The sequence below is a fragment of the Nerophis lumbriciformis genome, linkage group LG08, assembly GCF_033978685.3.
Source record: "Nerophis lumbriciformis linkage group LG08, RoL_Nlum_v2.1, whole genome shotgun sequence".
Classification (NCBI taxonomy): Eukaryota; Metazoa; Chordata; class Actinopteri; order Syngnathiformes; family Syngnathidae; genus Nerophis; species Nerophis lumbriciformis.
The window spans coordinates 42,139,313-42,155,828 of NC_084555.2; the positions used below are offsets into that span (position 1 = coordinate 42,139,313).

The window sequence follows — 16,516 nt, forward strand, 5'->3', positions numbered from 1 at the left end:
TAAAAATGGTTCTATCAATTCACATCAGAATGACTTTGTTGTAATTTATAAATTATTTTTCTTTTTAATTATGAAAAAAGATGGCTTAAAATATATTAATTTAATATTTACTTAATCTGGGTGCAAACATGTTAGCAGAGCTTTACAAATGATGTCATGGAGGAATGTATAGTGACTTTATATTGGGAAAAAAACATGATTATGCTGCAACATGTTTGTTTTTTTTTAAACAGACATTTGATGGATTAATCTTCAATTATCCAGAATAATCCCATTAATGTTGTAAACTCATACATATTGGTGTAAGGATAGAGACACACATTATATTTTGAAATAATTAAGTCCATCAGTTTTTATTTTATTTCCATTAACAAGTGACTGCATGGCAGATCTTAGGCATGCATAGGTTTGTCATTAAAAACAATAACAATAATTTTAAAAAAATCCTATTTTTTAAATGTCAAAGGCAACTCTATCCCAAAATCTAAATTTCAGCTAACAGTCACTCGGGCCTTCTAATCTACAAATTATGTTAGAGAAAAGGAAATCACTAAGATTAAGAAGGCAAACTACAATGCAAATCTCTTTCATGTTTGCTGTTATTTCTATATAACGGGGTTGCTCTACAACAGGGGTAGGGAACCTATGGCTCAAGAGCCAGATGTGGATCTTTTGATGACTGCATCTGGCTCTCAAATAAATCTTAGCTGACATTGGATAAGTAATGAATAATTCTGCTGATAATCACAGTGTTAAAAATAACGACTACAAAGCCATCAGCAAAACCATGCAGCACCAGAAGTAGCATTAATGGTAAGAAGTATTTTATTTATTGTTGGTTACCTTCAGAATAACAATGTTATCAAAAAGAATAAGAGACTTATTATACTCTAAAAATGTTGGTCTTACTTAAAAATGCACGCATTTAGTTGTATTCAGTGTTAAAAAAAATATTACATGACTCTCATGGAAATACATTTTAAAATATTTGGCTTTCATGGCTTTCTCAGCCAAAAACGTTCCCGAACCCTGCTCTACGAGTTTATCTAACTTACTAAAGTTAACAATAAATACGTGCTGCCAGCACAACGCAATAGTGCTTAAGTTAAATTTTAAGCACTTCAAACTTGTTCCTAATTGACCTACATTGCAAATTTACAAACAAGCCAGCATGCCCTGTTTACAGTTCCAGAGTTAAATCCCCTGCTTGTTACGCCGCTGAATTTGAAGTACATTCAGTGAGCCTTGAGTGCATTTGGGAGCATCCTCATAATTTACTTGACAAACAGAATTTGGAACATTTAAACTCAACAACAGAGTGGTTACGTAATTAGGGGAAAAGAGAACAATAATTCTGGCTGAGAATATAATCCAAATAAATAGGAGACAATGGTTTTGTATGAACAACATTCTTCAGTGCAACAGAAGCAGGACTACTGTACTGAGGAGGCAACTATGAACTTAAATGTGCATGTTTTCTCAGACTCTCTCTACATCTGTGTCACAAGATGCATAGGTAGCCTAGAATATTCTGAGGTAAACCTACTTTGTGGAAAAAGTCCTTCTTTTCCCGTGTTAGCCTTGCGTGTGCGAACGACAAATGTTCTAGAATTTAGCTGCTGTAGACTCCGCCTACACGCGTGCCCCTTTGGATACAATCAGAGGCTCAGCATGAGTAAGACAAGCTTAAAAAAAATGTTACACAACATAGTGGCTAAACATAAATACTTCAAGACACAATAAGTTAAAACCAAAACACATGTCTATGAAATACACACATAAAGTCATTATATCGCTTCTCAGCAAAATGAAAGCCTCAAGCACTAAAGAGGATTAGGGCAGCAATGATGACAATACATTGTAACATTTAGAGAAAAGGGTTGTTAACCTTCTAAATATGTAGCATTCCAAGAAAATAACCATATTGTCACAATAATAAACTTTTACTGTTATAAGAATAAAATATTAAATGTCGTAATATTACAGACATAAAAGATCGATTAAAAAGTATATATATATATATATATATATATATATATATATATATATATATATATATATGCTAGGGCAAAAAATAACTTTTACAAATAAGACGTAATGTTACAAAAAACGGATCCTAAACTGTAACTGTAACTGTAAATCAAAATGATTTAAGTATAATTAGGTTATAAGAGAATTAAATGCTGTATTACAGTTTATGAGGGAGATTAAAAAAAGCAATTTTAAGAGAACCTTTTAGGTGTTTTTTTTTCTCTTTTTGTCATAAGTTTGACTTGTTGTAATAGTTAACATTATTGTTGAACACTTTTTCCCCTCTAAATATTTAAGAATAATGTTGAGCATAATAAACTATTAAATTTGCTTCTAACAACTTTAAGTACAACTAAAATTTTATTTGACTATTTTATTATATTTTCTATTTCAATATCATTACTATGTTATATATCTGCTCTATTTTTCAGATATTACAAATAAAAAAAAGCTGCGGTTTTACGATATTTTTTTTAAACGCTTCATTTTTGCAATATTTTGACATTTAAATATTATCTTCATTAAATTTTTTTGTTAAATTAACACATTATTACTGATTTCAGGTTTATTGTAGTCCTCGAAGGACATTGACCTCGGGTAAAAATTATTACTTTAATCTGTCAATATTTGGATATTATTCTGAAGACATTAAGACTTTATTCTTATCTGAATCATAATATTTTTTTCTTCTAATATCACATGAGGTGGCGACTTGTCCAGGGTGTACCCCGCCTACCACCCGAATGCAGCTGAGATAGGCTCCAACACCCTCGCGAACCCGTAAGGGACAAGCGGAAGAAAATGGATGGATCACGAGAGTATAATCACAATGTTACGGGAGGAAAAACCTCACTTCATTCTCGTAATATATTTTGCATTTTTGCCCTAATGCTCCTTGGTGTACGTTAGTATGTACAAGTATTAAAAAGTATATTTACAAACACCAACAGTCCCTGATGGTTTAAGGCCAAAGTGCAGGAGATGCAGCAGCAGCCACTTCACATGAAGCTGCTGCTGCATTTGAATGTTCCTCAGTTTGTACAAGAATACTGAAGGCCCTTGCTTTATCATCATAAACGTCCACTTACTGCGGTAAAAAGTATATATAAAAAAAATAAAATATAAAAGTCAGCTAATGTTGCAGCAAAAACAAAAGAGAACCAAATCTCACCTTTTTCTGCAGTTTGTGGGTTCTTTCTTTTTTAAAAGGGCAGGCCTTATATACAAACAGTACATGAGTTTGTTTGACTCCAGCGCAGTCAATGTGACACCTTCGCATCCTAACAAGAGTTTAGCAGGATTGTGGGAGATACTCCACAAGAGTTGTTACAAGCATTGAGGAAGGTCACTGGTTTGAGTGTGGCTGGCTTCTCCTAATGGTGGTGTACGGCAGCAGCCGTCAGAGCATGCCGAAGCCTTCGCTTCCCTCGCTGATGGCCAATTTCAGCATCTTGTGCAGCTCTTCATACGAGTCGTACGTGGGGAGGCACAACTGGTTGAAACTAGACAGGAGAGGACCACAGACATTTGACTTAATGCAAACATCAATCATAAACACCCTCACATTTTGGCAACTAGTTTATTACAGTATGTAGCCCTGCCTATTTGTGATAAACATTTGCTCGCAGATAAATCCGAGACTTATTTTCTTTGTTTTAAACTGTGTACCGGTGTATATATATAGATATATATATATATATATATATTATATATATATATATATATATATTATTTTTTTTTTCTCTTCTCTCCGTAACTTAAATATAAAGAGGTTTGATGGTGCTATCTGCAGTTGAAAAAGAGTGCTGCTACTTACATCTCATTAATAACCAATCTTATTTTTACAATAAACCAAGGGCTAGTAAAAAAAACTAACTGCAATCAAAAATTCGCCCTGTGGGCAGCACTTTGTACACTCCTTGTTTACAATGTTTTTTAAAGAAAAGTGCAAGTGCAACAGAATGAGTTTCAAGCGTATGAATGATTATTTTGTAGGGATGTAATGACATCTAAATATCACGGTACGATATTATCACGGTATAAGGCCATAGTACCATATTATTGTGATGTACAGTCATGGCCAAAAATATTGGCACCCCTGCATTTCTGTCAGATAATGCACCACTTCTCCCTGAAAATTGTTGAAATTACAAATACTTTGGTATTCACATGTTTATTTATCTTGTTTGCATTGGACAATTTTTACACAGAACTCCAAAAATGGACTGGACAAAATTATTGGCACCTTTTCAAAATTGTAAGGAATAGTTGTATTCTAAGCATTTGATGCTCCTTTAATTTGTAATTAAACTCATCTGTAGCAAGTAACAGGTGCTGGCAATATAGAAATCACACTTGCAGCCAGTTAAAATGGAGAAACGTTGACTCAAGCTTTATGTTGTGCGTACCACACTGAGCATGGAAAAAAGAAAGAAGAGCAAATAACTCTCAGAAGATTGTGGAAAAGCATGGACAATCTCAGGGCTACAAGTACATCTCCAGAAAAAGCACACAAAAATGGCTTAAGACAAAGTTCTGAAGTGGCCATCAATGAGTCCAGATCTAAATCCTATAGAACATCTGTGGAGAGATCTAAAAACAGCAGTTGGGAGAAGGTGCCCTTCAAATCTGAGAGACCTGAAGCAGTTTGCAAAAAGAAGAGTGGTCCAAAATTCCAGTAGCAAGGTGTAAGAAACTCATTGATGGCTATAGGAAGCGATTTATTTCAGTTATTTCTTCCAAAGGGTGTGCTACCAAAAATTAAGTTGAGGGTGCCAATAATTTTGTCCAGTCCATTTTTGGAGTTCCGTGTAAAATAATATCAGTGTTGGAGTTTTTTGTTTTGTTTTGGAGGGAGGGAGGTTGTGTTGTTCCAATGCAAACAAAATAAACAAACATGTGAATACCAAATAATTAGTCATTTTAACAATTTTATGGGAGAAGTTGTGCATTATCTGACAGAAATGCAGGGGTGTCAATATTTTTGGCCATGACTGTATGTAAAAAAGAACTTTTAAATGCCATAGAGTGTAAAACAAAGGGGTAGGAATGTTTAGGCAAAACACACTTACTGAAATTGGACACAAACTAATGCTAAAATGTAATCATATTTATTACTACAAATAAGTATTTTTAAGTGCAAAGAAATGTGTGGGAACAACCCCTGTTTCTCAACTTTTACTTTCTCAGTCCTCTAAGTGGACATTTTTATATCCATTTGGAAAATGCAAATTTTCAGAAAAGTTTACACACATTTTTACTTTTGATAATGTAAATACCTCACAAAATGACTTTTACCTTTGCTGGCTTCATCTTTTCTGAGTGATGGTATTTTATTATGTATGCAACAGGTAATTCCTTCGGCACGGTGCGCATTGACCGAGCCTGTTTTGACTTGGAACACTCCAGATGAACGTGGCGTGCTTTATTACAGAGGTTATGTTTTTGCCAGGGTTGGTTTGTCTGATGTTAGCAACATAATTCAAACAGTTATTTAGAAAAATACAATTCCTCTTACAGACTAAGAAGTGGAACACACTTCACTTCCTGCTTCCTCTCTCTCTCTCTTTTATGGCGCTCCATGCCCCCACATTGAGTCTGCGCTGCACAGAACATTCTGGGAGATGTAGTTTATTTTCAGACCAGCCAAAGCAAAAGTGCTAGGTAAAACTACACTCACCAAGTTTTCGTTTGATACTGTCACAGCATTATTGCGAATATTTTGAAACTGTAATACCTCGGTATCTACAAAACCGTTACATCCCTATTAATTTGCCTTGGCTGATTAATTGTCCCTCTGTGTGAAACACTGTTGTACAGCACTATAAAGTATACTGTATATTGTGTGGTCAACTGTTACGATAATGGGTGTTATTTTCAGAGTGCAGTATATCTATAATGCTATACATGATATACACTTGTCTAAATCTATCATTCTGCATCAAGTTTGTGTGTACTTGTGTGGCTAGATATGCATGTCCAAAAAAAAAAAAAAGTTAAATAATCGAGGAAAATAATTTATATGTAAAGAAAAAAAAAGTGTACTTGTATGTTCTGATGGTTTGAATTTTGGGTGTAGTATTGTTGTTAAAATTAAGATGGGGGGAAAAAAAAGAACTGTGATTGGTCAGCTTGTTACGACATTTCCAGTGTTCACACAGCCCACCGTCAGGAACGTCTTCTCTTACGGATTTGCACAATATGCACATTAAAAGTGACCGTTGTAATAGAATGATTAGTTACAGCACCAACATTAAAGTAAGTGTCGCTACCACTGCTACACACAGGAAAAAGTGTTGAAGAGACTTACAAGTATGTCCCGCCTGCTCATATCAAAACAAACATTGTGGATAACTGAAAAGCGGCTTACTCTGTTCATAATTTCACTGTCGAATAAGTCGCTCAAGTGCTGAGAGTGGTGCAGAGTGAGACATCTTGTATCCAGTTTGAAAGCCAGAGACGACGAACGAAACACACGGACAGCAATTTATTGATGACGGCCTTGTTATTAAGTTAATTTTAATTTATCCTTCCATTAAATTACTTACTGACCATCAGTCCCAGCCAAAAATTATATGAATTTTGTAATGCTTCTGGAAATCAAATTTAATGCTTTTTAATGACATTTAAGGTCTTCATTTTTTGCAAAATCCATTCAACGAGTTTTATTGCTTTTTAATGACCCGCGGAAACCCTGTAGTTTGTAAACATTTTCAATAACACTCACTTTGTCCCTTAATGACAACTACAAATAACACAGCGACTGAAGAAAAACATGTCAAACTGAATCAAACTAGTGTGTTTTCTACTGACCAGGTATGTGCAGTGGGTAAGGTGCTGTGTGTGGGGGCTGCAATTATCTGAAAAGAGGGGCAAAGGGTGTTAAATCCTCCAGGAGGCAACTGGGAAGAGCCGGTGGTAAACTGCAGGAGGCGAGCCAACTCCTCTTGGGTGAAGCTGGACACCACCGCCCAAAACCACTTCATCACCTGTGTGCGAGAGACCACACCTTAATATTGATGTTCAAGTTGACACTTGACAACAGTGTATATTTCCTCGGCAAACCTTCTCTCTAAAATGCCACGATCCTCCGACTATTACAGCATGGGTCCTGAAGTCCTGGACATTTATATCGCCTGTGCCACACATCAGCAGCTAAAAATCAAAACAAACATTATTTATCTTTACGATGCATACTCAGCAAGGACAATTGTACCTTTCTTGGGCCCACAGTACACACAAAGCACAGTACTCTTGGTTGTGAGAGCATTGAATTGCACCCGGGCTTGGTATGTCTTTTGCGCCCGCACATGCAAAATATTTATTGCGAGCACTCCATGCAGGTTCTTAATGATAACTGACATGATTCAAAATAGAAACAAAATACAAAGACTCGAAAAAATAAATGGCATTTGTAAGTTTATATGCATAATAAAGAAATACATTTTATTTAATTACCGGTAATGTGATTGCTGTTCATGTGCTAAATTAATGACAGCGCCAACCATGCAAGATATATAATCAGAAGGAAAGAACAACAAACAAGACTGCAACATATCAATAAATATTGTGATCTTCACACTGAGTAATTAATTAACATTAATAATTAGAATGACAACAAACAAGAGTGGAAATAGTCCCAAAAGTCAAGAGAAATTAATATAATGCTTATATGCAGTGTGACCAGCAGGAGCCAGGAAGAGTGAGGGGAATTGTGCCCAAATGGTCTGGAGTGCGTACGCTTCTAAAGACCAAAAGCACTTCAGGGTGATTTTCACATACCTCCAACTCGTTTTCATCAAATATGGCTAGAAGATTTTCTGGAACCAGTTCGTTCAAACCTGCAATTGATCAGAAAAAACAACACTAATTAATTTAATATTTCATTCTGATCCAAGACCAGACCCATGAGGAAAACACAAGCGGGCCAATTTTTTCCATACCTTTCAGGAAGTGTTCCACCTCATCTCTCACCTGACTGGCCAGCCTGTACTGGGCCAGCAGGTTGAGGTAATGCATTTTGTTTTCATTGGTAACAGCAATGTGGGCTCCCCCTGAGATCAACTCCACCACCTGCAGAAGACAAAATAATAAGTGTTGGACAGATTAGAGTTAAGGCCCATTAACGCAAGCAAAATTATACAGGATTAATTGAGCCCAATATAAAATTAAAAGATTAATTTTTGGAAAATTGGTGATTTTAGTCTGACCCCTCATTCTGTGTCAGTGCTGGTATAAGGACAGGAAAGTTGGAAATGTTCCATCTCGAGATGTAACACCAGTAACAGGTGCTCTGCTCTTGTGTTGGAAAAAAAAAAAAGTAATCAGTATAATTTGATTGCTCTGCTTTTTTGATCACCATTATCATTTGAACATAACTTCTAATTTGCCCACATTTAAAATACTTTTTAGGGCAGGTTTATGTGTCATGGCTGCGTCTCTCCAGGTCACTTGTGTGTGAGTGATAGGAAGAAAAGCTCTGCCTCTCTTGGGTAGAAGGTTTGGCATGGTTTGCATGTATACAGCTCTAAATGCTGAATATAGGGCGACCATAAAAATGCAGTCTTTGATGCATAAAATACATTCAAAATATTTATGATCTTCGAATAAATACCTATTTGATGCAAATATATGCAGATACATAATCAAATAATATGCAAAACTGTATACATGATCACAAACTCATGTGACCTCAAATCATGTTACGTCTCAATGCCTAATCTTTTGGAATAACTATGATTTTAGCAGATTACAGTAATATAGTTTCTCTTTTTTTTTTGCTTCAGTGCTTCTATCTCCTGTAAAAAGATGTCATTGACTAAAAAAAGAGCCGTGAGGGGATTTAGTGTCACCTTTTCCAGCTGTCCTGACTTGCTGTACTTCTCCTCAGCAAACACAAGGTCCATTTCGCTCACATCATTGTTCAGGATGAAGCACACTTTGGTCTTGTAAAACTCCTGGTCATCCGTCTCAAAGTACTGGAAAGACATGACAGTTTAAATAAACAGTTTGTCTTCCCAGTGGAGATTGGGTCTGTTTTGAAATATCAGGAAAAAAAGAGCTGGAATATGTGAATATATATATATTATTAACATCCGGGTGTAAATGAGGTTTCTTTGCACAGTGACGCAGACAAGCTGCCAACCAGCATGTAAACAACTAATACAGGTGCAAAGCTTCCTTGTGTTGCGTACCTTGTAATTCATCCTTAGGCCAATGGTTTGGGCCAAGAAAGAGCGTGTGAAACGAGCTCGGACTAGCTGCTTGTAGGCCCCGCCCAACGCAGACTCGTAGAGGCACTTCCCCACAACGCGCCCTGCAAACTCGTACACCTTCAATCGCAGGTGTTGCGGTCGCTCAGCATTTGGGTGCACCTGAATAAGGTTTTGAAAAAGGACAAAAGCACAGAATAGACAACAATAATACATATTTGATGTACTGTAATAGCAAGTTGTTCAATAGTTCAAAAAGCTTCAATAACAAAGCTTAATGTTTACGAAATCACAGACTGCAATATTTTGCCAACAATAACTATTATACCAAAACAAAGCGATTCTATTACAACCCCTTGCAAAAAATGTGGAACCACCAGACTTGGAGGATGTTCATCCAGTTGTTTATAGTTTTGTGTCATGTCTGTCAGATGTTTTTTCCCAATAAAATTAAACGTTTCAAATGGCCATCGCTCACTGTTTTTACTTGATCTCAAACTGTCTTATATATGTATATTGATTCTTTTTTAGCTGTTTTCTTACATCTTAAAGTCTCTTGTTTTTTTCTTCTGTTTTGTTCATGTTAAGCATCTTTGAGTACTCAAAAGCGCTATATAAATGTTATGGAATATTATTATTACGGATATTATTTCTTCAAGAAAATAAATTGTGGTGGTCAAAAACGATTTAGTTTTTAGATCAAGCAGATTGAAAAAAGTACCTTTCTGAATCACCCTGTAAATTCTAATTTCCAAAGTTAACACCTGCATCAGAATAAATCTGTTCATTAGTCAGCAGTTAAAAAGGAGTGTTCACACCTTGGAGAGCTGTTGCACAAGGTTTGTTTGTTTGTATTTGTTTATTTGATGGACAATGTGCAGTTATATTAAAAAGATGGCTGCACCAGATTTAGCACCATGCTAATTTCCATTTGTAGTCCTTTTATGGCACATTTAACATCCACAAAAATACATAACAAAATTGAAATTACATAATGAAAAGCAATTTAAAATACAAGTGCAATACATAGAGAAAGTGAGAGTTATAAATCAGTGGGCAGTCAAGTTACAGTATTTTAGCAGCATACATTTAAAGTGCAGAAGTACTGTATTTTTCAGACAATAAGTCCGTTTTTTTCATAGTTTGGCCAGGCTCCAGTGCGATTTATATATGTTTTTTTCCTTCTTTATTATGCATTTTCGGCAGGTGCGACTTATACTCCGGTGCGACTTATACTCCGAAAAATACGGTCTGTAAAGTGCAACAGTTTTTATTAAAAACACATGTAACACCATACAATGCAGTAGCCATTAGATGGTGCCCACAAGGGTGTCATCCAATGGCTTTATACCCCATTAGTATTGCATACGTAAACAAGATGGTAATATTACACGATTAGACTGGTACTCTGGTGGCCATCAGACTGCACCTGCTAGAGTATCATCTGATGGTCAAATACTCGCCTGGTAGTGTTAATGTGAGCAGGACTGGTGGTCTGAAAGCCAGTCTTTGACTGCCTGTGAGAAGCTGTGAAAACATGAGTTGTTTTTTAGATTGTCTGAGAGCCCATTCCATTCTTTGATGGCTTTGTAGGAAAAGGCTGATTGGAGAAGGCAGACTTTCTTTTTGGAACATTACAGTCACCCCTAGACACAGAACTTAACACTCTGCTTGTTAGTTGAGAGTGTAGCTGTACATATAGAACCTTTCCAAAAAATTAGAATATCATGGAAAAGTGCATTTATTTCCATAATTCCATTCAAAATGTTAAACTTACATAGATTATAGATTCAGGGCCCACAACTTAAACAATTTCAATATTTAGTTGTTTATTTGTACATAATTTGGGCCTCGAGCTCACAAAACCCACGAAAACCGGATTTAAAATAAAATTAATACTGTGAAGACATCAGCCCAAATTTTACAGGGCATGAATGTTTTAAACTGAGTGTCACACACCAGTGTCACATGACTCAGACTCGAGTCATGAATTTGATGACTTTAGACTCGACTTGACAAAATGTAAAAAGACTTGCAACTCAACTTAGACTTTAACATCAATGACTTGTGACTTCACTTGGATTTGAGCCTTTTGAATTGACATGACTTGACATAACTTGCTACTTTCCCCAAAACCCAAAGATAAAAAAGTTATTCGGGAGCGCTCCGTATTTTTCATTGTGTACTTGTCTATCAGCGTTGCGTGTGTCAGCTGGTGTGGTCTCAGTACAACAGCCAATCAAATTAGATCTACTTTGTTTTCATCACACAGCATTCATCCAATCAAATTGCAGGACAACCAACGAAGAAGACATGTCCAAACCACACGCCAGTGAACAAAAAATGATACCTAAAATAATTTTGTTTGGGTATAAAAATTACGAGGTGGTCAACACAAAACGGTTTGCAGTATGCAACACATGCAGTTCGAAAATTACTGATGGAGAGGCAACAACTTCCAACTTCGTCCGGCATTTGAAGTTGCACAAAGAACGGTAAGTTTTGAATGTAAGATAACGTTTATTGGCTAAGTAACGTGACTTTTATTTGCTGTGTAGTTAAATCAGTGAGGCTGTAAACTCACTGCTAACGTTATAACGTTATTGCAAACATGGGAATCTGTTGCAGTTCACTACCTTATTCATACTTTTTGTTCAGTGATTTTTTTTAAGCAGGGTTACGTTAGTCAATATATCACACGTAACGTTAGACGGCGGTCAGCAGCACCGCGTATTTTAGCCACCTAAAAAAAGACAAAAATAGTAAAATAAAGGTCAGTTAAAATGTATACTATATTATGAATATGTGTACCGTTTTAGCTAGCTTTCTGACATACTGTTGGTTGTTTACCTCAGTGGTCCCCAACCACCGGGCCGCGGCCCGGTACTGGTCCGTGGATCGATTGGTATCGGGCCGCACAAGAAATAATTTTTTTTTTTCTCTTTTTTAATTAAATCAACATAAAAAGCACAAGATACACTTACAAGTAGTGCACCAACCCAAAACAACTCTCTCCCCCCTTTTGTTCTGGGCATTGAACATGAAGACTCTTCCTTCACTGTTCCGAGTGGCCATGAGAGTCTTGGCAGTGCCTGCCTCCAGTGCTCCAGTGGAGCGAGTTTTCAGCCATGGTGGCATCATACTACGCCCCCATCGTGCACAAATGACTGACAGACTCTTGGCTAATTTGGTCTTTTGCAAATGCAATGCAGCATAGGGCCCTGACATATAAAAAGTACAACTTTTTTTGTTATGTTCACGTATATGTCATGTTTTTTCAATGTTAACACTTTTATTTTTCAATGTGTTTGTTCTGTAAAGGAATGAGTTAATGTTTAAAATGACTGGTTAATAGTGCTATTATAAAGTGCAATGTCAGCACAATTTTCTTTCCTGCAATTTAAAATGCACTTGTTTTAATAAATACAGCGTTTGAAAAGCATACACAATCTGTGTTAATATATTAGTCTGTGGTTAAAAGGACTTGAAAGGACTCGAAACTCAAAATGCAGGACTTAGGACTTGACTTGAGACTTTCCAGTCTTGACTTTGGACTTGACTCGGGGCTTGCCTGTCTTGACTCGGGACTTGACTCGGACTTGAGGGCAAAGACTTGAGACTTACTTGTGACTTGCAAAACAATGACTTGGTCCCACCTCTGTCACACACTACTCATCTACTAAACTCAAAGCACCTGCAGAGGTTGTCATTAAATTGCTTCACTTTGCTTCAATTGTCTAAGTTAGGATCAATATGGGGAAGACTGCAGGATGTAAGCCACAAAAGTTAATAGCTAAGAAGGCTGGCTGTTCACAGAGTGCTGTGTCCACAGCATATCAATGGATAGTCTAGTGGAAGGGCAAAATGTGGCAGGAGAAGATGCACCAGCAGAAGGGCTGACCGTTGGCTTCTGCGGATTATCAAACAGAGAAGATTCATGAATAGTATTAATAGTAGAATAGTAGAGAAGTAAATGGTGATTTCTTCACGGTATTAAAATGTTTTGAAATCCTGTTTTTGTGGGTTTTATGAGCTGGAAGCCCAATTTATGCACAAATAAACAACTAAAGACTTGAAATCATTTAAGTTGTGGGCCTTGAATCTATAATCTATGGAAGTTTAACGTTTTTAATTGAATTATGGAAATAAATACACTTTTCTAGGATATTCAAATTTTTTGGAAAGGGTCTGTATATTTTTAAGGGAGGAGCAGCATCATTTAGGCTCGTACGTACCAGGCGGATATTAGAGTACGTGATCAAGTTTTCAAAGCTAAGTATACTGTATTTTTCAAGTATGTTACAATGGATTTTCCGTGTTTGATTATGTAATGATCTGAGAGAAAACGGTCTGTTTGGCTTGAGACCATTATGACATACAGTTCAAGATATGTGATATCATTGCATTGAAAAACGATTTTGCTGCTTCCAATGATACAAACCTCCTGATGTGCTGGAAGTTATGTTATATTTCAGAGCATGACATTCTTTTTTGACAAGATTTTTACAATTTAGTGGAGGATCATCCAGTATCACGCCTAGGTATTCAACTTCCCTAACATTATTGATCATGTAACTATTCACATTGACACTTTGATCTGGTTTGTTTGAAAAATACATTGTCACTGTTTTATCTGTGTTCAGGGTAGGCAGGACTCGTTCAGCCACTCTGTTGCTTTGGTCATTGTCTCGGATAGCTTGGCTGCAACCAGATTTGCATCGGAATCATGAGTAAAGAAAACTTGTGTCGTCAGCATATACAGTATTAGGATCTCCACATCCTCACAGATGGAAGGTAGGTCATAGATGTACAAACTGAAGAGCAGTGGCCCCAGAATAGACCCTTTAGTGTGGTACAGGAACTGTGCGGCAAAGTTTTGTCATTTATTCTTAGAGCACTACAACCCTGCTCACAGTCCTGGCCACAAAGCAAATTATTATTAACACTTGTTTTTATTTCAGTGTCTAAAAGCTCCATGTCCCGCCTCAGGATAAACGATTAGTAGGCTTTTTCTCTATTTTGGTTTCTATAATGCGTCTTAAGAGCTTGCTTGAGACCAGTGTTAGATTATGGTTAGATAAACCGGTTATTAAATTAGAAGTTTTGTTAACACGATCCGATTTATTTGTAAATATCAAGTCCAGCAGGGGTTTAGCGGAGCTAGTTATTCTGGTGGGATCCTTTATCATTTGGGTTAGGTTAAACTGTTCAGCTAAATGCTTTAGCTTATTGGAACGTGCTTAATCAAACCAATTTAGGTTAAAATCATCCATCAAAATAGTTTACTTGTTACTGCAGGCTTTAAGTACATCTTTCAACATGTCATGGGGCGGTATAGCTCGTTTGGTAGAGCGGCCGTGCCAGCAACTTGAGGGTTGCAGGTTCGATCCCTGCTTCCGCCATCCTAGTCACTGCTGTTGTGTCCTTGGGCAAGACACTTTACCCACCTGCTCCCAGTGCCACCCACACTGGTTTAAATGTAACTTAGATATTGGGTTTCACCATGTAAAGCGCTTTGAGTCACTAGAGAAAAACGCTATATAAATATAATTCACTTCACTTCATAAAATACGTCCTTCTCATTAGGTGGCCTATATAAAACATTAAAATACATTTCAGGAGACAAATTGAGAAATGTGGAGGCAAATTGTTACTCCTCCACATTCCAAACTATTCTGGGGTAAGAGTGGCTGCTGTTGTCAGGAGCTCTGTGCTCTTGTGTCATCCTTTTGTGTTTCCCTCTTGTTTTCATGTTATTATATATATATATATATATATATATATATATATATATATATATATATATATATATATATATATATATATATATATATATTTATTTGCCTTTTGGTTCAAGACTCTTTGGGACTGTGTGACAAGGGGTGGCACTTTCATGACTTCTGTGGTGCTTTTTTGTGGACTCTGGATCTGCCTCCCGGGAACCTTTTGGCCATGGAGACCAGCTGCTGGGTCTCTGCCACACCAGAGTCCATTTGGAGAGACTGGAGGAGATGCGGCTGAAGAGACAGGGCTGCGGAGCTAGCGCTGAACGCCGGGACGCACAAGCTTCACAGTGTCTTGGCTGAATGAGCAGGTATCAGACACCTCAGTCTCCTTAGACGCATCCTCGCTCATCCATATGTACTGGACACTGGCCGAGTTAGTGGGCGGCCGAGAGTGGAGTTGGCTCTCTTGGTTGCTTTGTTGGGTCTGCTCCTGTCTCTGGCCATGCTCCCTCCACCCCAGCAGACAATGGTGTGGAACACCGCAGAGGCCACCACAGTGTATATGTTTCTTTTACTTTTTATTCATAGCTGTATGTAGAAGTGGCTGTTTGCATCAGCTCTGCTCTTTTAATGTCTTTAATGTCCTTTGTTTTCTTTGACGTTTCCCTCTTACACACATGTAAGAGGGATGTGTGCTATGGCTATGAGTTGTTTTATCCCTTGGCCTCAGTCTGGACCCCCTCTCTGCAGGGGCCCAGGCTTAGACCGATTTTATTTTTTCTCACCCCCCCATTGTTTACCTGTATCTCACCTTTTTTGTAAGGGGTGATTGGCAACACTAAATTGGCCCTAGTGTGTGAATGTTGTCTGTCTATTTGTGTGGGCCCTGCGATGAGGTGGCGACTTGTCCAGGGTGTAACCCGCCTTCCGCCCGATTGTAGCTGAGATAGGCTCCAGCGCTCCCCGCGACCCCAAAGGGAATAAGCGGTAGAAAATGGATGGATGGATGGTGCCGGAAGTTGGCAGACCCGTCAGCGATCCTGTTCTGTCTCCCTGTAATGTTTGTCTGATCTTGAATGGGATTGTGCTGAACATTTTAATTTCCCCTCGGGGATTAATAAAGTATTTCTGATTCTGATTCTGATTGATCTGCTGGCATTGGATTTTCTTTTTAACATGTATTAACACACTACCTCCTTTTTATTAGGTTGGTCTTTTTTAAAAATAACTGCTGGGTTATTTTTTGCTAACCATGTTTCTGAAAGACCTAAAAAAAAAAATCAAGATTTGAATCGTGCGATAGTTTTTCCAGTTGTTCTGTTAGATGGAAGACTTCGGATATTGATGTGAACACCAAAAATCCCCTTTGGTTTAGCAAGTGAGAGAGAGTCCCAGATAATTTTTGCATGATTGTTAGCAACAGCTTATGTTACGGCGCGTGCACAGTCAGCTGCTCTTTCGTCATCACGCGCCGCAGGACATGCCCATACACGCTCTGCTTCTGCTGCCATGCGCCGGCACAGCTGTGCCGAATCATCACACCTGCTG

General features: G+C 37.5%; 1 protein-coding gene across 4 annotated transcripts in view; it reads right to left on the reverse strand.

The window, feature by feature from the left end:
- Positions 1–214: 214 nt before the first annotated feature.
- arel1 (apoptosis resistant E3 ubiquitin protein ligase 1) overlaps positions 215–16,516 on the reverse strand; it is a 92,194-nt gene continuing 75,892 nt past the window's right edge. For all 4 annotated transcript variants that reach the window (XM_061968975.1, XM_061968977.2, XM_061968976.2 and 1 more), the window contains 7 exons: positions 9,225–9,404; positions 8,883–9,008; positions 7,974–8,103; positions 7,813–7,871; positions 7,096–7,185; positions 6,844–7,019; positions 215–3,533 (listed from right to left, as the gene is read on the reverse strand). In XM_061968975.1, coding sequence (XP_061824959.1) covers positions 3,431–3,533; positions 6,844–7,019; positions 7,096–7,185; positions 7,813–7,871; positions 7,974–8,103; positions 8,883–9,008; positions 9,225–9,404 — 864 coding nt within the window. In that variant the 3' untranslated portion in view covers positions 215–3,430. The remainder of the gene's footprint in view (positions 3,534–6,843; positions 7,020–7,095; positions 7,186–7,812; positions 7,872–7,973; positions 8,104–8,882; positions 9,009–9,224; positions 9,405–16,516) is intronic.